Source organism: Pyxicephalus adspersus, chromosome 3 (genome assembly GCF_032062135.1).
Source record: "Pyxicephalus adspersus chromosome 3, UCB_Pads_2.0, whole genome shotgun sequence".
Lineage (NCBI taxonomy): Eukaryota > Metazoa > Chordata > Amphibia > Anura > Pyxicephalidae > Pyxicephalus > Pyxicephalus adspersus.
In genome coordinates, this window is record NC_092860.1 from 13,378,497 (window position 1) to 13,406,321 (window position 27,825).

At 38.4% G+C, this 27,825-nt stretch overlaps 1 protein-coding gene across 2 annotated transcripts in view; it reads left to right on the forward strand.

Annotated features, from left to right (window-relative positions):
- LOC140325678 (arf-GAP with SH3 domain, ANK repeat and PH domain-containing protein 1-like) overlaps positions 1-27,825 on the forward strand; it is a 121,924-nt gene that overhangs the window by 67,251 nt on the left and 26,848 nt on the right. For both annotated transcript variants that reach the window (XM_072403648.1, XM_072403647.1), the window contains exons 4-12: positions 341-415; positions 2,176-2,225; positions 3,684-3,813; positions 5,443-5,528; positions 7,867-7,942; positions 11,314-11,400; positions 21,667-21,767; positions 25,747-25,816; positions 27,330-27,417. In XM_072403648.1, coding sequence (XP_072259749.1) covers positions 341-415; positions 2,176-2,225; positions 3,684-3,813; positions 5,443-5,528; positions 7,867-7,942; positions 11,314-11,400; positions 21,667-21,767; positions 25,747-25,816; positions 27,330-27,417 — 763 coding nt within the window. The remainder of the gene's footprint in view (positions 1-340; positions 416-2,175; positions 2,226-3,683; positions 3,814-5,442; positions 5,529-7,866; positions 7,943-11,313; positions 11,401-21,666; positions 21,768-25,746; positions 25,817-27,329; positions 27,418-27,825) is intronic.

Genomic DNA, 27,825 nt, shown 5'->3' on the forward strand with positions numbered 1-27,825 from the left:
TCCAACTTTCCAGGGAATCTTCCGTAGTGGCCCATCGGCTCATTCTCATTGAACAGTGGAATGACAAGTGGTGGAGGATTAGCTCCAAGTTAGAGAAAGTCAGGCTGTAATAACAAAATGCAAACAAGAATTGAGTTTCTACTAAAAAATATAAAATAATAATCCTTTTTAGTTTAAATTGGAGCAGAATTTACCCTCAAACACAACTGTTATAAAAGAATACAAAGAGAAATAATGTATAACATATGCACCGATGGCTGACAAGAGTGTAAGACTATGTGTGAGAAATAAATTGTGTAACAGTCTCTGATCTGCATATTTGTCTTCATTTGTCTTACAGCTGCAGAGTTTTAATCACAATATTAATTACTTTCTGAACTCGCTGGTCAAAGGAGATCTGAAGGAAGTGAAAGGGGTGAGTTTCAGTGATGCAACAATGCAGAAAGTTTGGCTCTTAGGGTCCTAGGTGCAGAAGCAGGGGATTCCTTTATTGCAAAATGAAATGGTGGAAGAAAAAACAAAGAAAGAAACAAAGAGACCAACATTACCATTAAAGAACCAAACTCATGCAGAGTCCATTGATCACTATCTGAGCTATCAAAGTGTTGCAGCTATTTAGTTCTGAATGCATACGGGGCCAATATTACTGAACCTTTACTGGTCCTGGTCCAATGCAGTACAATGTTTTACTATTCTCTGAAATCCCCAGATAAATGGTGAAGCTGTAAAGTACAACATATTAATGCTGCACCTGCGATAAGCGGGGACAAATGTCATTTTGGTAAAACTACCAATTGTACCATAAACGAAATTCCACTGCAATGGAAACTCTTAACTTCACTCCTTGGGCCTGATGTATTAAAGCTCTCCAAGCCTGGAGAGAATACACTTTCATCAGTGAAGCTGGGTAATCCACCATACCAGGAATGAATCTGGTCCAGGATTAAAAACATTTGCTAACAAATAACTAATGACTTTTAGGAAATCCATTCCAAGTTTGCTGTATCACCAAGCTTCACTGTTGAAAGTGTATCCTCTCCAGCCTTGGAGAGCTTTAATAAATCAGCCCCATTGAAGTGCTTAAGTGAAGTTTGCTTAAAAAAAATACTTTTTTTGTTTAATTGAAAACTTTTGGCTATAGGGTTTTGGGGGTATTTTAGTTGACTTTAATTGGTGTACCTTGAATTTGTGTTTTTCAGTTTGTGTTGTATTTGCTTAGTGGTTATTTGTGTACTATAGCTTTACATTTTGTTTTTACTGTTTATATTTACACATGCATATGTTTATAATACAAGTAGTCCCTGGGTTACATACAAGATACTTACATACTGTAGGTTTGTTCTTAAGTTGAATTTGTATGCAAGTTGGAACTGGTACATTATTTTAATAAATGCAATTAGGGCAGATGTTTGTCCCAACATATTATTAGGCAGAGTGGTGTCAGTTACTGTATAAAATCCAAACAAAAAAAAAAAAAAAAATCTGGTGCAAGCTGTGCTTTGATATGCAAAAAGAAACAACTGCAGAGTTTGTCCTGGTCATTAAAGAGTTACAAGAGGCTGCAGAAGAGCTTGATCTCAGCTGTGCTTAGCAAAATACTTCTTCTGCAAGTCATGCGAACGGTACAGGAGCGTCAGGGAAGCCCAGGAGTCGTTCCTATGTCGGATGTTCTTAATCCGGAGACTACCTGTATGTATATATTCATATTCCATCTATTAGAACATTTCTGACACTAGAATAGATCCAGGATAGTATAAAGGTCTTTGTGTTATAAGAGTTTTTTTTCCAAACCTACTGCATTCCTCAAACTTTCCCACTGTCCTCTATACATTTACCAAGGCAGTAGAATTCAGCTGAAGTCATCTAAATAACAGGAAACTAAAAGACATGATAGGTCTTGGCTTTGTAGATCAGTACTTCTAGAAATGGAATTTTTGAATATTTAAAGCTCAGTTCTGAGATAATGCCTATAATTTACACCAATCAGCATGACTGCTTCAAGCATTACATTTTAGGTTTAGTTGGGCTTAATATATGCGCCGCTTTTTTATTTTAAACTGTTGTGTCAGATTTGAGAATTACACTTAACTTGATCTAGCTCTGTAGTAGAAATATACTATCTAGTAAATGTAGTTTTTTGTTGATTATCTTGTGTGCTTTTGTTCTTTCTTATAGGATTTAAGAAAACCATTTGAAAAAGCTTGGAAGGATTATGAAAACAAATTGTAAGTTGGAAAATTTTTCTGTATACGGTGCTGTTGTGCATTATCATGGTGATAATCTATGGTTAACTTCAGATTGGTACACTCAACCCAAAAGAGAACTTCACAAAGTTGTAAAGAACTTCAAGCAAATAGTTACAGCGTACCTTAACTCACAATTTCACTTTACATTTTTTTTTTTTTGTGCAACACCCTTAAAAAAAAAAAAAAAAAAGGTGCCGCACCGACCCCTATTTCTCCATCGCCTAGACAATCGGAAATCAATGGGAGCGCAAAGCATCCTGGAATACCTACGTCACGCATCCCGGGAGGCTCTTGGATGCTCCTTTTGTGCATGCCCGAGCATCTGAGGCATGCACAGAAGGAGCCTTTTCGTGAAAAGGGAAAAAATTGCTCTTCTCACGCATGTGCAGTGAGATTGGCGAATTTTCTTTCCCATCTACGTCACCCGATCTCGCACCTGTGTCGGGTGATGTAGGAAGAAGAACCAGGAAGAGGGGGCAAAGATGGCGGCACCTGGAGAGCCGACACAAAGACCAATACCATGGCGACGTGGGACACGATGGAAGAGACCTCCGGACCGATCGACTGCCCTGCAGGATTTAAGGAAAGTGTATTTTTTTTTGTTTTGGCTGACGGATGACATATACATATGACAGCAATGTATCTTTTAAAGTATATTCCTATATTCTTGATATATTATAGCTCTGACCCAGAGCACAGTCGGCTTGAGATTTGGATATTTCTCTAATGAAGTTGGGTAATACAAGTCTTCTCCCGGCCTTATCCTGGTAATGTACAATGGATGAGAAGCCAACAATTAATGAGCTTATCTTTGTTTTTATTTACCCCTCCATTATCTGTTCTTCATAAGCACATGAGCACTGTAGTACAATCGATTGGTTTCTTGTGAGCCAGTTTGAGCTCTACTCTACAGAAGATTGCAAGATTCTAAAAGTCAAATTCGCTTTCACTTGTTGCTTAAAAAAATAGATATATAATAAAAACATATTTGCTTGAATTGCTCATTGGAAATTGATTTTACTAACAAAATTGATTGCTTGAAGAAGATTTCTAGCAAAGGTAGTGAGTCAGTTAGCAGTGGGTGAATTTGTGCATACGTGGGACAACCGCAGATCTATACTCAGACAAAAAGGCTAAAAGAAACGGAAATAATTAATTAGTGGACCAAATGGTTGTTTTCTGCTGTCACAGTTCTGTAAGTAGAGGTGGTTAGGGAAATAAACTGGTAAGGAAATAGTAAGGTAGTGGTTGACATCAGCAAATAACATTCTAATCAGCAAGTAATTCACCTAACGGGTCTGGTGCTCTTTGTTTTCTGTAATGGCCCCAAAAATCTGAATTTCTGAAAGGTGTTGGGAACTTGTGGCTTTCTTTCTGTAGCGTCAATCAGTGGGATTGGTGGTTCTTACTGTCGGAATCATGTTTGTGTTTTAACAGCACTAAAATTGAGAAGGAGAAGAGGGAGCTGGCCAAGCAGTACGGAATGGTCCGGAATGAGGTGGCTGGAGGAGAAATAGCTGAAGAACTGGAGAAGGAACGAAGAATGTTTCAGTTGCAGATGTGTGAAGTAAGGAATATAACCATTTTTTAACTGCTCCGTATGTCATTTACATTATACTCTATGAAACAGCAATTGCTTGCATAGCCTAACACCCGCTTATGTCTATGAAAAAGTTAAGATGACCTTGTTGGAATGATCTGAACAAAACTGAATTGTCACCAGATTTTATTTTTTATTTTTCTCTACTATTATTGAAGGATAAATGGGGGTACTTCAGAGCTAACATAAAAGTTTAGTATTCTCCCTGGCCACTTTTAGCTGGGTTCACCACCCGGCACTATTCAGTATCGCCCCCCTCTTTTTGGGTAGTTACTAAAGAGTTGGGTCACAATACAGGGGCTGCCACCCACCTACAACTTCTTCTCATCTGGCTTAAAAATTTCTGAGTTGAACACTGAAGTTAGTAGGATATGAGCATATATGGAAGGTACTATATTGGAGTATCAGATGTAAGATAGAACTGATGAATTGTTAGCTAACATCTAAAATAGGTCTAATGTGTACGTCTAGATTTATAAATGCATTAAGTTGGTACACTCAGTGCACCAACCTTTAATCAGCCTTTTAGCACAGCAGCACATGCACCATCATGAAGACTTTGGCTTCTTATGGGTTATTAGAATTTACTGCCGAATGTTGTTCATCTTAGATACTGTTTAGAGGTAATTCTCCCTAGACTAATCCAGTCCCTATTTGTGTTGTTCAAGAGGTTGTAACTAATTTGTGAAATAAGCTGAAAAAAACGTAAAGCTGTTAATACCAACCAGTCAGATTCCCAGTTTAGTTTAAGCCAAAACTTTATTCTTTGCTTTTCTTTTGTTAATGGCACCTGCTATGACTGTAGCTCATGTAATTTGCACTATACTTGTGTATTCTGAAACTGGAAATCAGTGGATGATAATCTGGGGTTTATACACGGAATTTGGTGGGAAGGACAATTCCTATTTACTAGTCTTGTTGCTAGGAATGTTGCCTGCCCTGTTCCACCTAAAAATTCAGTTTTAGTTATGGATAGTTGCTAGCAGATTGAATCGCTCTTAGGATTTGTATAGTAAGAATGGATGGAATCACTGCTGGAATTTCTGTGCTTGACCTTCCACGTTGGTCCAGCTATCCTAGCCATTGCAAAGTTATACCCTGCTGTAGCAGGGTGGTTGGATGGTCTAGAATAACCTTTCTTAACCTTTTTAAGCCCTGAGGAACCCCTAAAATATTTTTCTAGTAAAACCAGTGTTTTGGGGGTCAATGGGACAAAGCCTTTTAAAATGGTGGCCAGGGAAAACAATTTCCCCAATATAGTGGTGACTAAATTACCACCTTCATAAAAAGATCTTGAGAGTCATGAAACTGGCTCCACCAAGAGTTGGTGGTCCCAGGAATATGCAGGCATCATCTATCTGGACACATTTTGAGGAACCCTGATCAATGTAAGCTGGTTCAGAATGGCTGATCTAAAGTCACATACTACTGCTAAAGTTTATTTTCCAAGTGGCCCAATCATCCCATAAATCACAGACTTAAACGCCTCTTTCAATTTTTTTTCTGTATCTTGGTGTTAAATTTAAATATGTATAGTGATTGTTCAGATATTGTTAGGACTGTCCGTCCTGATATATTGTTTTTGTTTTATTGTAGTATCTGATTAAAGTCAACGAAATAAAAAGCAAGAAAGGCGTGGACCTTTTGCAGAATCTCATCAAGCATTACACCTCCCAGTGCAAGTAAGAGTCCAGTATACTGATAATATGTCTACTAACTTTCTACAAACTATGAAAAAAGTGATTAAGCTGTGATTAAGCTGCGTCGTCTGAAATTCTGCCTACTATATTAGTGCTATGCACACATGTAGCTTTAAAGTTCACTTGAGTTACAAATAATTCCTTGCTCCTCTTCTTTTGGCAATGCTAGTTACCTGCCGAGGAGCAGAGGTTTTATTGCACACATTTGCAATTTCATGTGTAGAAATTGTGCCATGTCAAGACCCCGACAAATTGTGATCCCTTTTTGGGTTATAATGTATATATAGGAGTGAATACTGCATGCTGCATGCCTGAAAGTAGCCCCTTCTTACTTAAAGGGCGTCCAAGACTTCCAGAGTGTGTCAGCACCATTTCCAACATGGCCAAAATGGCAGTGACACAAACACACACTACAAAAAGCTAACTTTTCTTATATTTGTAGTAGTTCCAAATTTCGGAAAGTCATCAGAATGGCCAGGAAATAATCCTTTCCTGTAATGGCATTGCTAAATCATTAAAGGTCTGGTAACATCTATGCGTTGTGTTAACATGCATATTATCATTATATGCACACAATAATGGGTAATATGTGCGTTAGTGGTGTCATTTATTGTATAGGCAATGCAGATGCAGCTCAATAGCATTCCACAATGGTAACACTCTCCATTGTGTGCTGCATTGAAAAAGTAATAGTTTATGTCTAATTTTTAATTTCTTCCATTCTAGTAATTAGGCAGCCTATGCATTGAATTGACTTCCTTAACTCAATGAATGCAGTCTAACATTGCATTCACATAGCTTTCAGCAGCTTTCTTTAAACAACCTTCAGCTTTGATATGGGCGTTACACACAGATCGTATCTGGAATGTTAGCTGTTATTTTCATGCCACTAAGAGGCTTTCAGCAAGTTCCAGCACTTATAACCCTTCAAACGCTACTGAAGCTGGCGGTTTATATTTATAGCGAGCACTTTCATTAGGATTGGTCCTTAGCATCCTCCAGACCATAGCAGAAGGTTGATTTAAAGGCTTTATGAAAGTTTCTTTTTTTTGAATTTTGCAGTAAAACTCAAGGTTTGCTGATTACATTTCGCCCGCTCCCACCATTTGAAATTGCTGTGTTATATACTGGCTGCCAAGGAAAAGTTACACTTTCCAATACTTTGTTGGAATATTGGAAAAGCTTTAGCTTTGATTACAGCACACATGGTCACAGCATTTATTTCCATTGAGAGTTGTATTCATTTTTCTTATATTGATGGTGAGATTTGGACCACGGTGTAAAGTCGTCTACAGTGCATCCCAGAGAGTTTCAATGGGGTTAAGGTCTGGGCTGTGGTGGCCAATCCATGTGTGACAATGATATGTCCTTGAACTGCTTTTTTACACCCCGAATCATAACACTGAGCCCACATGCACCCCAGATCACAACACTGAGCCCACATACACCCCAAATTATAACACTGAGCCCACAGGCACCCTAGATAACAATGCTGAGACCACAGGTACCCTAGATTATAACACTAAGCCCACATGCACCCCAGATCATAACACTGCCCTCACAGGTACCCCAGATCATAACACTGCTCCCACAGGCACCCCAGATCAAAACACTGCCCTCACAGGCACCCCAAATCATAACACTGAGCCCACAGGCACCCCAGATCATAACACTGCCCCCACAGGCACCCCAGATCATAACACTGCCTCACGAGGTTGGGAGCTTATACAAATCAAATATCCATGTTCCTCTGGAAAAAAAGTAGAATATAGCTTCTTATATATCTTACCTCAAACACAGTAACATCACAATCCTGTTTTATATGTAATATGTTTGGAAAACTTGGGATTCCAAACCGCGGACGAAGACACTCCAGCAGTGCATTCACTCAACTCCACTGATGAAAGTGTATCCTCTCCATCCTTGGAGAGCTTTCATAAATCAGGCCCTTTACTTGGACTTTACAATATTGGTTGAGGGATATTAAATTTTTTGGGCAAGTAAAACAGTCCCCATATACACACTTTAGTTTTTAGCTGCCAAGCTGGAGTTCAACTTTAACCATTTCAGCTCCTGTACTCTTTTTTGGCTTTGTTTTACTTGTGAGTTTGCTTTAGCTACATCAGCTCCACTCAGCTGCAGCTCAGCACACCTTACTCTCTGCTGCAGCAAAGTAACACTTACAAGTCATATTCCTCCTCCCCAGCTTGTGACAGGCCAGTGAAAGAAAAAGCAGCATAATTTAATACCCGCAGAACAACCCAGCTCATGTGTATGCCCAAAGTGGCGATTTGATCCCAGAATAATGACTTATTTGTAGCTTTCTGCAGGAATGTTTGCAAGCCACCGAAAAGCTGAAATCTTACATTGAGAGCCTGACTACAGAGCTGCAAATTGTAAGTACCTGATCCGAAGTTATTCACTTGCTGTTTTCAGATTCTTTGGAAAGCACTGTTTGCATAGAGAGCCTCCTCATGTTAAGATGCCTCCCAGGGTAAATGGGGAAGTTCTCCCAGTGCCTGCATTGTGAAAGCTGTGTAGGCCTAGAGCTAGTCATCAGTATTGGTCTGCGAGCAAAGTAAATGTTTTTAGTCTCCTTGCAGCAAATCCTTTACCCCCTGCCATGCTGATTAGAGAGGCATGAATATGCTTCCTCAAATCAGAGACCCCTGCCACTGATATCTGCAGGTGTAATGATCATTAAGAAGAAAGCACATAGCTACAGAATGAATGAAGAATAAGCAGTGGGATGCTTGCACTGCATGTCCTCAGGTACAGCCACCTTCCAGCAAAATCCTCCGGAGCACACAGGATTCTAGTGACATCTACAAAATCTCACTCCAGGTCTGGTGAGAATAGCAACCGGAAGAATCAGTTCTTTGGATGTTCTCGTACTGTTAGGGCACTGCTTAAACAAAATTAGCTATTCTAGAAGTTTTTCTTATAACATGGCAAATCTTTTGTCCTTTATTTCAGGTTGGCATTTTGAGAGGTATATTTTATAGCACCTATTTACTTAAATTATGGTATTTATTATTAAAGATTAGACATGAGACATCTGAGCTTCCATGGGGGCTTGGGGGCTTTACAGCCTGACATTTCTGTTTTGACAAGTGGAGAATACAAGTGAATAACAATACACACACCTATCGCTAAGAGGTTAGGTGTTGCTATGGAGGAATCTCAAATGCCAGTTCCTGAAGGGTACTGAATAAATCTTCTTTTGGCTTGGGGAATTGCAGTCCTGACAACTATATAGGATGCTAAAAAGCTTGGACACATCTAGTTACACATCTGGAAGAATTATCAGACTAAAGTAGACATAAAACAATGCAGACATAAAACAACAATGATCAGTATTCTCCCCAGAAATTTGTTTAAGCTGGATGTGAAAAAGCTGTAGGTGGGTGCCCCCCCGTATTGTGACCCAACTTTTCAGTAACCAAAAACAGGTGGGTGGTTACTAAAAAGTGCCAGATGGTGTGTCCAGCTAAAATGGGCTTGGGAGAACACTGATGATGCCTTAGCATACTGTTTTGTATAGGATGCCTATTTATACTGTCCTTTGTATTTTTATGTGCCCGGTTTCCTTTGATGGACACAATATGTGACAAAAGCTATTGGGTAGTAAAAAACAAAAAATTAAATGACCAGTGCATCAATCATGCATCCAGTGTGCATGGCTGTCATTGGTCCACAGCATAGAAAGGTGACAACACTACTGGTGTGTAAGGATGCGGAGGAGCATTGTCAAACAACAAAATTGCTCAATTAGAAGACATTTATAAAATAAATTAAAAACTGAACATGATTTTATTATTGATAGGGACATGGGGTCTGTATAGGTGTGTACCATATATATTGCATAAGCCCATATTGTGCTGCTTTTTGGGCAAACAGACTTGTTGGAAGAGAACTCTCACTGAGATGTATTTCTGTTAGTAATTAAACCTCAGACACTGTATTCTAAAATGCAAAATGTGCTCAGCCATTGAGCAGAATCCTGAAACCACACCATCCATCCTTTGCATCCTGTAATTAGCTGGCTCCTCTCACTCCCCGGTCCCCCGAGGCTGTCCGGAGACAGACTGCCGCAGGTGAATGTGAGGTCTGTACAACATCCGGCTGATGGATCATCCTAGTGTGTGACTATACAGCCAAGATGTTTCCTGGATGTCAGACACCCCATACCGTCTGCAGACATTTCTGATTACTGTACGTGTGGGGAAAGGTCTGAATCCTAATATACATGTGAGCAGTGTGAAGATGAATAGTTGTGCTTCAATTTCACCTTAATGGGAAATGATTCAGTATTTTCACAGAGGACATATATTGTAATAGCAATATTATTTTTAAAAAAATGTAACAAGCATCGATTAGTAGACTTGAGCTCAAAAGATTTGCCTTTGTATAGTAAGCATCTAAAAATGCTAATTGTGCCCAAACAATATCCGAAAAATATACCCCTTTGGCCTTTTTTGAATTTCACCAATAACAGTGCACTGCTTTTGTCCAAGAACGTCACGCCTTGAGTCTCATAGCAGTAAATCTGCAGTATTAGATTAATGTAAGACACCCCTGTCTTTCACTACAAGTCATATGAAATTTTAAGTGAGATTTGGTGATGTCAATACTTTTTTACTCACTGTTCTCCTTCCTGGAGTGGAAGCTGTGCATGAGGATCTGTAATGCAAGAATCTCCCTGCTTGTGCACCAATAATTCTGTATATGTGTTCTTACCACACCTGTTATGCTGCATGTAGAATATTACCCCACCAGTCAGCAAACCAATAGCCAAAACCCTGCTTCTACCAAGCAGACCACTGTACACAAAGGCACATGTGAAAGAAGGTATGGTAAGTCAGTATTTTTAAAAAATGTAAGCTGCAGGGAGAACAAATTTAATAATTTCATCATCAACTACTCTGTATTCTAAAACTATGACATGTCACATGATTCTTGCCCGAGTTATGCTTGTCTTGGGTGCATTACTAAAATGAGTACTGCATTCCCCCAATGTCATCATTGGTCTGCCATGGTCAATCTGGAACTACCGCTGTTCATCACATCACATCAGCACTGCTCCTTATCAAACCTGGACCATCCACCCCAAAAAGAAAGTGTCCCCAAAGAATCAAAGTCATGTTAAAAAAAAAGCGCAGAGGGAATTGGGGGATACAAAAGTCAAGCTTAAAAAAAATTTTTACTTTTTCCTTCATGGACGAAGCATTGCTTTTAGGAGATAGAATTAAACATGATTATGACAAATAAGCATTTCTTATATCATTTTGCTTTTCACACCTTTCCTTCAATCCATTTCCTAATATATATTTTTGGAGAACTTCCAATTTTTGATATTGCAAAATGTACTGCAGGTTCAGATAAACATTTTGCTTTATGTAACAAAAAGAAAGAAGAGCGAGTGAGTTCACATGGCCACCAATTAGGAAAAACAGCAGAAAAATCTGCTGAGCTCTGAAGGCAGACAAGGACAGATAGGAAGAAGTTGAAGTTAAAGAAAAGTTTTTCACTCCTTTTAACTAGTGATGTGTATGCTGTTTATGATCAATGTGAACAGGAAAATACAATTTTGTCTTTTGTTTCTGGAAAAATGTTGGTGATTTGGGTGTTTCTGGGGCAGTTGACATGCTTTAGTCCTGGGGGAGTACTGCACCCATCATAGCAAGATTATTAAAAAATAATAATGACCCCCCCTACACATGGAGTGCATTTCCCTCTAACACTGTTCACTGTGTGTGAATGTCAGATCAAGGCGAGACAGGAGGAGGAGAAGAAGCAGCTGTGCTCCGTACGGGATCTGCTCAAGCCGACTCTACAAGTGGAACCCAAAGAGGTAAAGACCATCCTGTGCTTCCTTCTAACCCAAAACCCTTCTTCGTACATTTCACATTGTCCTACATTAAGACTGTCTGTTCATTGGAATTTGTTTCTTCAGACCTTATATTGATTGGCATAAGTAAAAGTAAAAATCTAAACCCACCTACTATGATCAACATGCTTTTAATAAAATAATAACTGGTGATCCTACCTTAAAGGTCCTTGTTTAGGCAAAGGGTGACAACTTTTTCTGATGTGTACTCCTGGTGACTATGGCTGGAGAGGATACACTTTTATCAGTGAAGCTGGGTGATCCAGCAAACCTGGAATGGATTTCCTAAGTCACTTGCTATTTCTTAGCAAATCCTGGACCAGATCCATTCCAGGTTTGCTGGATCACCCAGCTTCACTGATGGAAGTGTACCCTCTCTAGCCTTTTTGAGAGCTTTAATAAATCAGGGCCTAGTGCTGACATACATTGTTCACTGTTTGTATTTGGCAATTGCTTATGAGTTAAGACACAATTAAACTTTTAGTTTTCTTACATTAATTGCATTACATGCAATTCAGATTCATATGAACAAAATATGTGTAAAAGTAGCCACAGCCTATGGTAGAAAAGCTCATCCCCTGCCTGCATGCTGCAGAATTCGACACATTTCTCTATGGAATTAGTGGTCGACCTGCAGAGGTCCCACAGACCTCATAGCTGTGTATGTATTCCAGTCAATGGGGAACATGAGCTTTGCTGATTGCAGAGCAATATGACCTCTGCGGACAGCCCGCTGCTTTCACACAGAGAACAAGGGTTCCACTCCATAGCATGCTGGCAAGTTTTTCTACAACAGGCTGGGGCTGCTCCACTAAAAGAACTAATCGTCAGACATTGGACATCTTTTTCCAGATGCACTTTATATTGTATTCAGGTGATTTTGACCTTAAAACTACCTGCCATTTTCATATATTTCTTGGCATTTTAATAAAAGAAATTTCTGTGGTGAATTTCAGGTCTGCATGCTTAATATAGCCACTATAAGAATCATATCACTATAATTTTCATGTACAGTAATAGAAGCGGACTAATTCTAATGCAGGTTTGACTAATTTTTGTATTGGTAACCATTGCTTAAAACTAAGGACAAGTTTATTAACTTATAAAGCAGTGACATTGATCTATGATCATTCTATAATGGAGAATCTTCCAGGTCCATGCATTTCATATGGCACTGTTTGATTCTCCACCAGTGAATGTTACTGAATGTCAGATTTACTCTTTTATAAGTAGACCTCTAGGTGTTATTCTGCTGTCACTGTGCACAATATAGCAGATTTCTCATCAACAAATGTTGGTCACTTCCATGTGTAATATTCTTAAAGCTATGTTCAGAGTGGCCATGAGGTTGTGGTGAGGTTACAGCTTCCTCCTGCCTGCTGCATCTGGGAAGACACTATGGGCCCGGTTTAATAAAGACTGGAGAAGATAGGGGTATCATGAGTGAACCGGGGTAATTCAGCAAACCTAGAATGGATTTCCTAAAAATCAGCCTCTACTAGGTTGCAAATGCTTTATATGTTGGACCAGATCCATTACGAGTTTGTAGAATTACCCAGGTTCACTTTTGATTGTCTATCTTCTCCGGTCTTGAAGATCTTTAATAAATCAGACCCTATATGTAGGTTCTCCAGACAGCAGTCCTATAGAAAATGAATGGGGTACCGGTACCATTCACTGCCACCAGCTGTCAAATGTGCAGATGCTGGTTCTCTAAGAATGAGAGATGCGGTGCCAGTGACGGAGCAGTGGGCAAGGAGGCGGCTACTGGTAACAGTGCAGAATTTCTCGTTTCCAAACCAAGTTGGAACCTGACCTAAAGGTGAGTGTCATTGCAAAAAAAAGGAAAGGAGATTTTAGCAATGACAGAGTAATATTCCTTCATTTAGAACAGCACAGGCTTTAGGAATTACACTACCTCTGCCTTTCTACTGACCAAGTTGGAAGGTTTGTGAAAATCTGTCTGCAATTAGTTATACACATCTTATGCATTTGTAAAATGAGTAAAGTTCATAATTTCTGTGCAGCTGTGTGTTTATGTGATAGCACCAATAGCTCACTGATTGCCTTGGAATTTCTCTTTAATATGTTAATTCTTAAGTCTGTATTACCAAGCAATACATATGTCAGATGCAATGCCCTAGCTGTATTATAGAATTCATAGACAAGCAGCTGAACTGCAGATCTATCAGCCAAGTAGCATGGGCGGGTGATATAAGTGTGTAGGAACTCAGACTAATATTTCTGATTCCTTTATTCCATTTTTTTCACCTTATTAAGCAAGCAAGGAGTGTTGTCATCTCTCCATGAGATGACAAGAAGGAAGGCAAGAAACAGATATGTTTCTCTTGAGTATATATTTCATGGCAAGCTAGAAGAGAATTTTGTTTCAAATCCCAGCGTGAATACAGAAATGTACATGGGTGCAATGGCAAGGAATATCAATCACTTACTTTTTCCGTTTCAGTAAAACAAAATCATGAATTTACAGATATGGCATGTAATATTAAATATATTTCTGGAGGATGGCACTGCTGTTGTGGTCATCTGGATTGCCTCAGCCCTGGTACACTAAACGTGCCAAACTACACCACCAAATCCTATGGAGCAGTGGTCGCCAAACTTTTCGGACCCGCGGACCACTAAACTTTAGGGCTCCGGACTGCACATGCGCGGTGAGCCATGTGTCTCTTCCCCCAGAGTGACGTTATGATGCCAGAACTCGCCCACTCTCCCATCACAGGTCTAAGCCTGCAATAGGAGAGACACAACCGGCCCTGAGCCTGCGATTCGTACGGGGGACATAGTCCGCTTCTCTGGACGGTGTGCTCCCCCAGTGGGGTCCTTCTCCTGACCTCACTGGGGGGTGCACCGGCCAGAGCCGCGAACCACCAAAATTTTCTCACGGACCAGAGGTTGGAGACTGCTGCTATAGAGGTATTGAAACAATTTGGTTCTCTAATTATACACAAAAATAATTATAAAATGCCAGCCAATTTTTTTAAAACAATTCTTTAAAAGATACAAAACAAAAATCATCAAATGAAAGGGCTTTCTGTCTCATTTTGAACTAATTTCACTGGAAATAATGAACGTTTCCTCAGGAGTATTAAATTAGTGTTATGGATCATTAAAACTCCTGAGGAAGCAGAGATTATTGTCTGCGTAACGCGTTGAGTTCAAAATGAGATGGATAGCCCTGTCATCTGTTGATTTTTAATTGTTTTGTATCTTAAAGAAACGATTTCATAAAATGTTGCTGGCCTTTTATAATTAAGTTTAGTGTATTGTAATCAAATGCCTGAAAAGTCCCCCTTTCTTTGTTGTGGCATTGTGTTGTGATAGGAAATGACTACTGGGTAATATAACAATAATTGGTTCTCTTATTAGTTTAATACATTTAAAAGCCACGACGGTCCATAGCCAACGTCTAAAACAACCTCTTGTGGTTGTCTGTGAATAAATTCCGTAATGCAGGTCATAGCACAGCTATTATTTTTTAGTCACATTTAACTAGATCAGAGTACTCAGTAATATTGAAGATGTCTTGCAGGTTATTCAAACCGCTTCTTCAGTTCTAATGAGTGTCAGGAACGTACTCCAGCATTTATAGCCACACAAGGGAACTCATTCTCCTTAATCCAATTACCATGAAATGTGCAGAGATAGATGTTGATTGTCAAAAAAACATAATAGGAGGTGTGAAAGGCTGTATGTTAATATCCCATGGTTCCAGAAAGTCTGCATCAGGTGTTCAGAACGCTCAGGATTTAGCAGCTTTCCTATACATTTAAACAGAACTAAGCCTAAAAGTCAAAAAAAGGGTGAGCAGATTTTTTACACACATATATAACACATATAATGCTCTTTTATCATCTCTGCTCTGGAAATTTGACAGCAAATGATACCTTTGATAACATATAATGAATTTGTTGCAGCCTTCCTTGGGCCATGGGATATTACAAAAAGTCAGTATGAATATATATAACTACTACTAGCTGAATCCTTGGTGGCTAATAATCACCCCCTTATTATTGTTAATATGCATTCTGTGCTGTGATTGAGTATACCATGTCAATATACCATTGGCAATAACCAATGTTTGGGCCTGATTTATTAAAGCTTTTCAAGACTGGAAGAGATAGACTATCATAGGATAACCTTGGTGATCCAGCAAACCTGAAATGGATTTCTTAAAAATCATTTGCTATCAGTTGGCAAATGTTTGCAGTCCTGGAACAGATCCATTTTCAGGGTTTGCTTGATCACCCAGGTTTTCCCATGATAGTCTATCTGCTCCAGTATTGGGGAGCTTTAATAAATCAGGCCCATTGTGTCTATATTACAGTTGATACAGTTTTATTCATTTATGCTTATTTAGTAAGGCATAAAACAAAATGCTAAAAATTGTTTTGGATGGAGAAGGTTAGGATTAGAGAAGCCATTTATTCCTCGCTAGGTTGCCATTAGGTAGATCCCCTTCAGTAACAGTTGATAGAAAACTTTTTGCTAAAAATGGTTAAAGCAACCAAAAACATCCTATTTTTTTTAATTCCTGTTGAACTAATATTGTGGCAGGCAGTAAAGACAAATCTCCCCAATGGGGTCGACGCCGGTAATGAGAAACTGCCATAGGTTCTAATTCTTCGACTCAACCCAAAGTGAAAAATAAGCCATTTGGTTTTAATAAACTGAACTAGGGTTGCTGTACATTCCCAGACATTTTACTCTTTGCTTTACTGCTCGCACTTGATGACATCAACCAACCAAACCTCTATTAGCAGGTCCCTTTAAAACAGGGGTGGCAAACTCTGACCCGGGGGCCAAATCTGGCCACCAACGTCCTTTTTTTTTGTCCCCTAAAGGAATCCTAAATATGAACTGCAGCTGACCCGCCGCTGCATTAAAATAGCGCCGCTACTACAATTCCCGGCATCACTCACGTCTATAGACCAGTGGGCTCTCTGCCTTTCTGTGGCCCCGCATTGGACTGTTTTATAGACGCAAATAATGCCCGGAATTTTAGTAGCGGCGCTATTTCAATGAAGAGGGAGTTTCAGTGGCGGCCCACTCATAAGATTTAGCTCCGCATTGGCCCCTATGGCATTTCCAGCACTCTCCCTCAGCTGTACTTTTCCTTGCTACTCCAAGGCATGGACTTGAATGGTTGGATTTTCATAGAAGAATATTGTAATTATTATTGTTACCCTCTGCAAAAAAGTTACCATTGAAATTTAACTCAGAAGTCTACAAATAGAGAAAGACGTCTTTCTTAAAAAAAAAAAAAAAAACATGTTTATTCCTCTTTCTCTATTATAAGCTTGTTCCAGATTGAATGTGAAGCAAAACCTCTTTGTTTCCATATGAAAAGGGTTTATATCTAATGAGAAGGGACATTTTCTTCCATTTTTTAAATAAATTTCAAGGTTGGCCTGCGACTTTGTCTAAGTTTTTAATTTTGGCCCTCTGTGTATTTGAGTTTGACACCCCTGCTTTAAAAGATAGGGTATTGTAGTAACCTGCCCATCAGCCTGTGTGTTCTCTAGGTTCAAGTGCCATAGACTTTCCATTATTCAACACTTATAGAAGTGTTGGATTCCTTTATCCCCAATGCTGTGGTTACCTCCTTTTTTATTGTAAAAAACCCTAAATTGCTGCTCTGTCCTGGGGTGACGTGGGGGTCAAAGAATGAAACTGCAAAATGTAATTGTAGTATCGGACAACCACAGAGGTGTTAAATGCTAAATAGTCTGAAAAAGGTTACGGCACTGGAGCACTGGAATGAAGAAAAGATATAAAGTAAATATATGTCCAGCTACAAAAAAAAAAAAACATTTTTGGGTGACCACATTGTTGTTTTTTGGTACAAATTCCAGTCTTTATAACTGTTGAGTATTCACTGTTAATATACCGCATAATGTATATGTTAAAACATTCGTACTACTGAGATGGTTAATACGATGCCATTTCTCTTCTAATATTCTGTGTCCTTCTTCTCCCTCTTTGCTTTCCAAAGTTCAGAAGAGTAAGTTAATCGATTTTTATTTCATTTTTCCTCTTCCTCCTGCTTCTTTTGTAAATATCAGCCCCTGACATTTTCCTAAAGCTCCACGTATTTACAGAAAAATAAAACACTCAATAACCTTCTTCAAAACGCAGAAATAAGCTGGATGTTTTTTTGAGCTTTTGGCCAATGTGGTTACAATATTGGGTTTGTGTGTCTGTAAGATTATCCCAAGTCCATTGTTCTTCATTTGATGTGACAAATCAGCTTGGGCATCTCTAGAAGATGTTAAATAAATATATAATTGAATGTGTTTACACAATACAAAGAAGTTATGGTATTTTTATGGAACTTATGGACAAGTTATGGCATTTTTATGGAACTGTGGTATATGTAGTGATTAGCAATCCTCAGCTTGTCATTTTTAATTGGGAAGCTGAAAGCTATAGAAAACCGTGGGAGGAATGTGAAGTCATGCATGTTGAGCTGGACTTGTAGGCAAGTGTTTCACCCCCTATGTCTTATGGCGGTTCTTGCTACTCTTTCTCAGACTAAGATTAGGGCTGAGATTTCATAAAGACCTTGTTCTTATTGGCTGTAATGAGCTGAGGACTACGATCACTAAGCATCAACTTTCTGAAAAGTTTTGACAGTCAAAACCAGCTCAGAGCTCAACAAGTTTGGCCTAGTATTGAGCACTCTGTACGGGGAAATAGAGTTTTGTGTATTCCACCATAATATTTTTATGGGTTAAAAACTAATTTTATTATCTTAAATAAGATTTATTAAGTGTTTTTTTTCCAGTAAATATTCCTGTTCCCTGCTAGGTTCAAAGTACAGGTTGACAAAAAAGGCCAGCATCAGTTAGGGAGTGAATGGGACATGCAGACTTCAAGGCTTAATAAGAATAATTTCTTAATAAAAATCTGTTCCCTTACAATAGCTAAGTCATGCAAAATCGTAACCTCTTTATCTAATTCAGAAGAAACTTTCATGGATCACTTTAATTACTCCCCCTTCCTTTAGCACCCTTTGCTTGCAAAACTAACTGCTAGAGCCATGTCATTTGGGCCAATGTGTTGCCAGAAACGCCAAAAAAGAAGAAAAGGTTTCCCCATACCCTGATATAATAGTTTTTTGCTGACCCAGAACATCCTGACTTTCATTCATTAGCAAGATTTGGCTAGCAGGGAAGTGACTCCATTGCAAATGGTAAATGGGCTGTCAGCAACCCTGCTTCTGCCAAGTTCTAGCCAGTGTCAGGATCATCTGACATGGACCTTAGGCTAATTTCAGACTAAATGCTCAACCACGCTCCCAACTGCACCTATTATTTTGGGTATTTTATTTTATTATTTCTAGCAAATGGTGGTTTGCAACACGGTTCTTGGATGTATCAGATAGCTTCTGCTTGCCACTGAAGGGCCAATCCACTTTTTTTTTATTTAATTGGGATTTATTTCAACTTCAGTGAGCTGCAGTTGAACGTGGTTGTGTTGCAGTTGTTGCTAGAGGATTGGAGATGGTCTATAAATCCTTCAACTGCACAACAGACATGGTGGTTGACTGCCCTATACCACACACCTGAAAGAGACCCTACCGCTACAATACTGTTACAAGATCCTACAATAAAGTAACTGGCCAATTCCAAGTAACAATCAAAATACAGAGGAAAGCATGCAGCTATGAAATGTATTTTAACGTTCTATAAGTTTTATAATTTGCATCATATATAGTAAATATATATGTGGCTACCAACTTCAAAAAGCAATGATGTTCCCATAAAATAAATAGATACAAATATTGTAAAAAATTAGTTTGTGGTCAATATATAGATCTCTTAAATCTATGATTTGGACATGCCCCCTCCCTTCAATTACATCATGTGCAAAGCTTTCACAGAAGCTAAATGGTGCAGTAAGCCTTGAATCTTGTAGAGCATTAATTTTTCCTCCAAAGGACCCATTCATTTTTTACCCAAAAACAAAAAAACTGGCACAATAGAATATTCGCAGAGCCTGTTTTTGCTTCATTCTTTTCTCTGCGGTTCTTTTTTAAATATGAGGCTGTAATCACTCTTTTGAATGTTTAGGTGCTGATATACCAACTTCTTTTGACAAATACATAATTGGTACAAATTATTCTTCCGCTAATTAAAATCTGCATGGCAGAAAAGTAATTACTCTACAAGGTCTTTATGAAAAGGATATATTAACAGGTTATCTAATGTGCTTGTTAACTCATTTTGTAAATAGGAGGGACCTCTTTTCAAGTTGCTGCAGTGAATGGGACTGAAAGATTAATTATGAAGTGCGAGGTGGTCTGGTGCTAGGAAAAGTGAAGGTTCATCATCAGTCAAAGTCAAGTTGTAGAGGGAGGCTTGCAAGTATGTTAGGTGTTAAACAGCAGATGTCTGTTAACAGATTTCACACTGCTTAGAGTCTTGCTTCTATTTTTGGGTCCTGTTTGTCACTACATCTGAGCATTTATTCTGTATGTATGTCCCATGGTTAGGATTTGGATGCTAGGTGACATCAAGGTCTACTTTGACAGTAGTTTTCACAAATGTTCCTATGCAAAGGGTGTCCTACAATGACCCATAATCAGTTATTATTGCAACCTGCCATATATACAACGACCCTCGTGGGTAATGTGCCAGATATTGCAACCTGGATTTATGGTTCTCGGATGTGAGTACATTTGTCTTCTCTTGTTGAGCTAGTGAAACATCAGTGCTTTGAAGTTTTGTTATTCAGGTAATATTTCCAAAATGTTGTGAGAGAGTCCCCTAAAACCCCTGCATCAGTGGCACATGCCCCACATCTCCTGCTACCTGGGCTCACTTCAACCAGTTTACTTGCAGGCACCATATGGTAACGTGATCCTTTCCACAATGCCTTTGTAGTTCCAATGGCAACATTTCTTGGCAGAGTCAAAGCTCCAGCACAGGACATAGAAACTTTCACCTGAGCACCAATTGTGCCAATCATTGAACTGAGCCCCAACTTGAATGTGTGCTTTAACTTCACCATTAAATACAATTGTTGTTCAATAACCCCTTTTGATAAAGGTCAATGGAACACTATTGTGTTCCATTGACCTTTATCAAAAGGGTAACCTAACTAATGACCTTTAGAATACAGAGACACTTTACCATTGGCGGCTGACATAAAGAAGTTCTTCATTTATGTGATTGGGCACATTATTATCAACCAATGATGTAAAGTGGCACTTAACCTGTAACCACCCACATAACGGGGCACCACTGGGTACCATTGTAAAGGGAGAATTCATCAATGACCCCCAACATAAGAAACAATTTACAACTGATCCACCACTTCGACCTTTGTTTGGTGCGCCCAGGGGAATTTTCAAACTCCTGCTATTTTTTATAGAATGTTACATCAGATTCTGTGTGATGTATATTAAAGCAATAAAATGGGAACCTTGCCTATGTAGGAACAACAACAACAATTGCTACACCTGCTCTGATGTTTGTATGACCCTGGAAACTCCCTTTCTGTGGTTTTGGGCCTTTGTTGATCTTCTCACTGGTTAGCAAAGCTTTTTTTTTATCCAGTTTTAAGGAGAAATGTCAATATTAGAGTAATATAATCTCTCATTTGATTTGATAAAAGGGCTCTAGACTTCAAATACTGCATATGCTAATAAAAAGATATGCAATTCTTAATTGGACTGAAGTTCTCTAATTCATCCAGTTTATGCTGCCAGAGTCTAAAGGAGTATTCATTTTTTTAAATATTTTCAATTTTGCTACCACATGGTAACTTAACCAGTAGGTTAAGCAAAGTAACATGCATTATTAGTGATGTGACCGGGTTTGGCCCCATCATCTAGCCATTTTGGCCTACTCCAATTCCATTAGCTTTTAGCCAAAGCCAAGCCCACTCAGCACTGCGGAACTATCACAGCAATTTAAAGATATTTAAAGGCATAATTTGGCAGTCTTCACATTCTACTTGTTCACTTATTCTACATGTTTTTTTTAAACAGTACTAATGTACATCAGCCTTGAACCCCCAACCAACAATCTATACCCACACATACAACATTTGTAGGATATCAATGGACATGTTGGTTAACATGATGGTTGGGCAGCCTTGGCATTAAAAATTTAGCCATATTGTGACCAGTTAATTCATATAACTAAAGAGTTGCTTTCACTGTGTTCTTGGCATTTTAACAATTGTGTTTTTTCCCTACAGGATTCCATCAGTAAGCAGCTGGTGTACAGTATGCACCAATTACAAGGAAACATGCAGTATGGCACAGAAAAGCACGGCTTCCTGTACAAAAAGAGTGATGGGTACGTCATTGTTTATGTACCGTAGAATGAAATAACCTGCATCATGTGTGTAAACTAATCATGCAAAATGCATCCATCCAGAGCAGGTAATAGAAGGCATTGCATGAACCATGTACATGCTGTAGTTCTTAAACTGGCTATCTTGTATGACCTCAACATGTAAAGGAGGTTTGAAATATATGGAAACCCAAGCACTTAAATGGTATACATATCTTAACATGTTAATGTAATTTCAAAAATAGTTTTCAAAGCTGCAGCTTGTATTAAAATACGATTTGTGATATGACCATAAAGGTCCTTGTTCAGTAATTTCCATTTACAGAGTGTCAATGCTCTGACCTGGTCTCCCAGCTGTGTTTGTTATGGAGTGGCATTGTTCTGGCTTGGTTCCCGTTGTGCTCTTGTTATAGCGTGGAAATATTCTGATTTCATCTCCCAGTTGTGCTCCTGTTGTATGGTGGCAAGTTTCAGGCTTGGTCTCGTAGTTGTGCTCCTGTTGTAGGGTGGAGATGGTTGGGCTTGGCCCACCAAATGTGCTCAAATTATAGGGTGTCGATGTTATGGCTTGGTCTCCTATTTGTGCTCCTGTTATAGGTTGGCAATGTTCTGGTTTGGTCTTCTAGTTGTGCTTCTGTTATAGGTTGGTAATCTTCAGGCCTGGTCTCCCAGTTGTGCTCCTGTTGTAGAGTGGAAATGTTCTGGCTTGGTCTCTTGCTTGTGCTCCTGTTATAGCTTGGCAATGTTCCTGGGTAGTCTATTGCTTGTGCTGCTGTTATAGGTTGGCAATGTTCTGGTTTGGACTCTTGCTTGTGCTCCTGTTATAGGTGGGCAATGTTCTGGTTTGGTCTCTTGCTTGTGCTCCTGGTATAGGTTGGCAATGTTCTGCCTTGGTCTCCTGCTTGTGCTCCTGGTATAGGTTGGCAATGTTCTGGTTTGGTCTCTTGCTTGTGCTGCTGGTGTAGGTTGGCAATGTTCTGGTTTTGTCTCTTGCTTGTGCTGCTGTTATAGGTTGGCAAAGTTTTGTCTTGGTCCCTTGCTTGTGCTCTTGTTATAGGTTGACAATGTTCTTGCTTAGTCTCCTAGTTGTGCTCTTGGTATAGATTGTCAATGCTCTGGTTTGGTCTCCTAGTGTGTTGCTGTTATAGGTGTGCATTGTTCTGGCTTGATCAGTTGTTTTCTTGGTATATGGTGGAATGCTCAAGCTTGGTCTCCCAGCTGTGTTGTTTTTATAGGTTGGCATCATTCTTGCTTGGTCTTCCAGTTGTGTTCTTGTGATGTCACCCCATCTAAATACTTTCCCATTAGCAGCTAAAATTTTCCATAAAATTTACATTGTACAGTCATGTTGTACTGTCCTTACTATCAGGAAGCAGATTCAAAGCTGCAGGTGCTGCTTAGCCTTGGAGAACTCCAATGCTGACCTTGAATGCCCTAACACCAAAACGTAACTGGATTATGACTAATGATAAGCTTACATACACCCCAAACATAACCTGCTTAAATTTGATCATATCTTGGAACTCTGGGTTATCTATTTGACATCTTGGTAACATTATCATATGGGTTTCTTCCCTTTTATCCTTCTTTGTATGTATTAATTTCTTGTTATTTTGTGTTAAATATGTATGTTTCCCTCCCCACATTTGTCATTTTGAAATGTTTTATTTGTATTGTCTATTATGCACTAACTTTGTTACCCTCCCCTCTTCTAAGAAAACATATTCTTTTTTTTTTTTTATTAAATTTTATATTGAAATACAAAGATGTGGGTAATCAACAGTGCTTAAATGTAACTGAGGCTAAATAAAAGATAAACAATATTTTATTCAAATCAAAAATATAAAAAGTGCTTTAACATCAATAAGCCCAACTAAACCCAAAGTTGAACAAGACAAATTCTAATAGTAATCAGTAAGTAAGTGAGCATTGTATAAAGCAAGCTGGAAGACACCTCCTGTATAATTTGTGAGCTGGTATTGTTTGCACACTGCACTACATCCTTTTTCCTTTCATATCTGAATTTAGCTGATGGGCAGGTCAACCAGATGTGATACCTAAAATAGAAAGGACAATAGATTTCACAAGTATGTGATGAGCAATTGTATGACCTTAACCTGTTAGCTGGAGACTAAAAGACAGGAGAGGTTCATGGTGTGTAGTAGGGGGCACAACTTTAGCCAAGCAAAGCTACGCAATGGGGGCTTTGAATTTAGAAAGTTCAGTTCCAAGGATAGTACTTATAAATTACATTACTATAACACTTTTTACACTTATAATTATATTATTCAACGTGATTGCATTAAGAATGTGCCTTGTTCATATTTATTTTTAGTTGGGCTTTATTGTTATTCAAGTAAGAATTTCATTTATTTTAAGGCAATTCTCCCTCCATAAAACAGTAAAGGAGTTCCCATTGCTGTTAACCTTTTGAAAGTGAAGGCCACTCCAGGAAAACCATTGCTTCTATTACCACCCTTACCATTTGCCAAAAAAGTGTCACAGAACAAAAAAGTTTATTTGTTTTTAAGATACCACAAACTTTCAAACACAAACAAAGCATTCTATCTCCTTGGTGAGTTTTCTCACTGACATCATCAGGCACTGTAACCATTATTTCAGTAATGTAGAGTTAATCTTAGTTAATTATGGTGTTAATCACTCGTAATTAGCAGTAGTGTATCAGTGAAAATGAGATGCTAAATACCCATAGCAGTGCTTATGTTAATCAAGTGAAAAATGTGCACATCAATATGCAAATTCATCATCTGCTTCCCCCTGGGAGGAAGCCTGGTGCAAGAACATGCTGGGATAAGTAGGTGGTAATTCCTTGAGAACTCTTCAGCGGTCATTAGGTACCATGAGAAAAATATTGTGATGAGCTAGTGTTGAGGTTTGGACATTAAAGGCATCAGGAATACGTTACAGGTTGAGCTTATGATGAGATTTTTATATTTACATTGTGGTGCTTTGCATTATAAATAAACTTTGATGGTTAAATAAATAAATATATATATATATATATATATATATATATATACATACACACATATATATATACTATAAAAAATTATTTGCAAGGTATAGGTTCTTCCTCTTTTGCTTTATTGTATTGTAATCATACAATTAGTAATATCTTCTGATTTTATTTACATTTTTACTGATTTAAACTGAGCCTATATTAAAGATTGGGAAATAAATGCCAAGTAGGGGAAACAATATATGGTAAAATAATTAGGTGGTCCAGAAATAGGGGCAACAGAAGTTAAGCTTTACAGGTGGTCCCCGGGTTACATACGAGATAGGGACTGTAGGTTTGTTCTTAAGTTGAGTTTGTATGTAAGTCGGAACAGGTACCATATTTTAATTATTGCAACTAGGACAGATGTTTGTCACAACATATTATTAGGCAGCATGGTGTCAGTTACTGTATAAAATCCTCACTGTGAGCTAATCACAAACAAAGCAAAAAAGAATCTTTATGGAGCATAGACATTTATTAATATCTGCAGAGTTTTTATTATGTGTAAGCCACTTATCTTCCTCCATGATTCATCTGGACACATTACCTGTTACCTGATTCAACCTGAGGAGGCCTTTATGGCAAAACGCGTCAGATACCAAGACTAATTTTGATTTATGGGATACAGATTGCGGTCTTGTCTTCCTTCCAACATTCAAAGAAGCATACATCGCATTGGTGTACTATTTGAACTATGTCTAATAAACTCTATGCTGGCTACTGTTGTATGTAACACATCAAGTAAACTGTAAATAATTTAACCCTTCTTCCTCATGGTTTCTTCTATACTCACTCTTGATTATGATATGGAACAAGTTCTCTTCTATTATAACCCAAGGGTTGGCAACAACCAAAGGAATTTTAAACGAAGAGAAACCCCACATCTCTTATATCTTGATATTTATTTGCGTTATTCACCTTTAAATGAGATTACAAGTAACAATATGTTTCTGGTTTTAGACTCAGAAAAGTTTGGCAGAAGAGGAAGTGCGCAGTGAAGAATTGTTACTTGACCATTGCCCATGGCACGGTAACTTATCAACTTTCTTTCCTTTATACATACATATTATGGAACATACCGGGATCTATTTATAAATGTTTTCACTCAAGATTCACTCATCTTTTATCCAAAACCTTTACTTTTTTACATTGGGTTCAATACCTTAAATGCATTGATACTATTTCTAATTGAATCCAGTGTGAATATGGGAATTGTGGGTAAAAGTTTAACATTTTCATTTTTTTCCTATACAGTGGTTTTTTAAGTTTTTTTTGTCACATAATAGATATAATAGGGCTTTTTTACTAAAGTTTAGTTTTTATTCTGCAAGAGATAATTCACTTAGTTTAGTGAATGCGGTGAAAATTCACCAAGAATACCCAATCAAGGGCATGGAACTCTTTAAGCCCTTTTATGTTCAGACTGTCGGTGAGGTTGTGGTGTGGTTACGGCTTCCTCATGCCAGTGAACCATGTCTTGGGGGACGTTCTTAAAGTAGCTTTTACCCATGGCAGCCACATAGAGTGGCCTCACTGCAGAAGTCCAGAACCGCCAGTTGCTGTTCAGTCAGAAAAACGCAGAGCCAAAGCCCTCCGATCATCAAGAAGAGTGAGCTTGCAATGCTATTGGTCGAACTCAATAAAGGGCGTATCAGATCTCTGCAATGAGACCACTGTTTACCCACAGAGAACAAGGGTCCCTTGTATCCTTCACATACTCATTCACATTAAACCCCTGCAAAGGTTTCTGTAGGTGCAGAGCAGAAATATCCAAATAAATGCATTACATACAGTATATAATAAAAAATCGGCTGATTTCAGTACAGCAGATGTTGTTGGGTATTATGTTATTAGTCCCTAGTGCTGTTAGTTGTATTACTTTATTGCAGCCTCAATGCATCTCTAGGCATTTCCCCTACTAATCTAAAAAATTGATGTTGCATTCAAGCTCAAACAATGTTCCAACATTACAAGTCTGCTGAAAAGCAAAATTAGCAAACTTTGCTATATACAACACTCCAGACTATTAAATTGTGGCTATTATATTAGTCATTAATAGTTACAGTCACAGGGATTGTTTAAAATGAATTGGTAAATGCTTCTGAAAAGAACATCAGCACAGTCAAAACATTAAAAAGTCCATTCAGCACTGATCTTTTAGTTTCTGTTAGATGCTGGCGGATTTAAAATAAATTACTTATATTAGGATCATGGATGTGGATTCCCATGGATGTGGATTCCCATGTTTCTTGTTGGATATTTACTTTTCGATTATAGTGAATGTGAAGTCCTATACAGACACTCAATAACTGCCCCTTATTTATTATGACCAATAGATTGGCCAGTTTATAATTAGGACATGAATTATTTTCAGCAAGGCAAAGAATCATGTCTATGGTCAGCAATCAATAATTAATCTTTAATGGATCCGTCCGTTTCACGTCGTCTTGCCTCTTTCCATCACTTTACTGAATCATATGTTTTTATAAGTGGTTATCTTTAAGTGAACATATGGTAAGTTTGTCACTCTCTATTGCTTTCAGCCAAACCGCCAGCCGGCCAAATTGAATCTGTTGACGTGCCAGGTGAAGCCGAACATAGAAGATAAGAAATGCTTTGACCTCATATCACGTATGTTCTCCTGGCTTTCATCCACCTCTGATTAAGGATCCACAAATGTATTAAAAGCCACTCTACGGATGATTTATCCAGTTTGCTGCATTAGGAACTGCAACAAATCACTATCAACAAATCAATATTTTAACGCTAGAGAATTTTATTTTTCTAGTGGAAATGCAGAAAAAAACATTTTGTGCGAGTACACTGAGGACATTTTATAAAGGAGTAGTGATCAGATAACAGATTGTCATTTCTTTGTTCTCCATTTTTGCAAGGTTGATTGTTTCTATAAAAAAAAAACCCAGAAGACATTTTTTTTGCCACCTGTGTCCTACTGGGAGTTATTAGTTGACCTATCCAACGACATAACAGAAAGTTTCTCCAAAGTGAGAAAAATAATTTCTATATCAGATCTCAAAT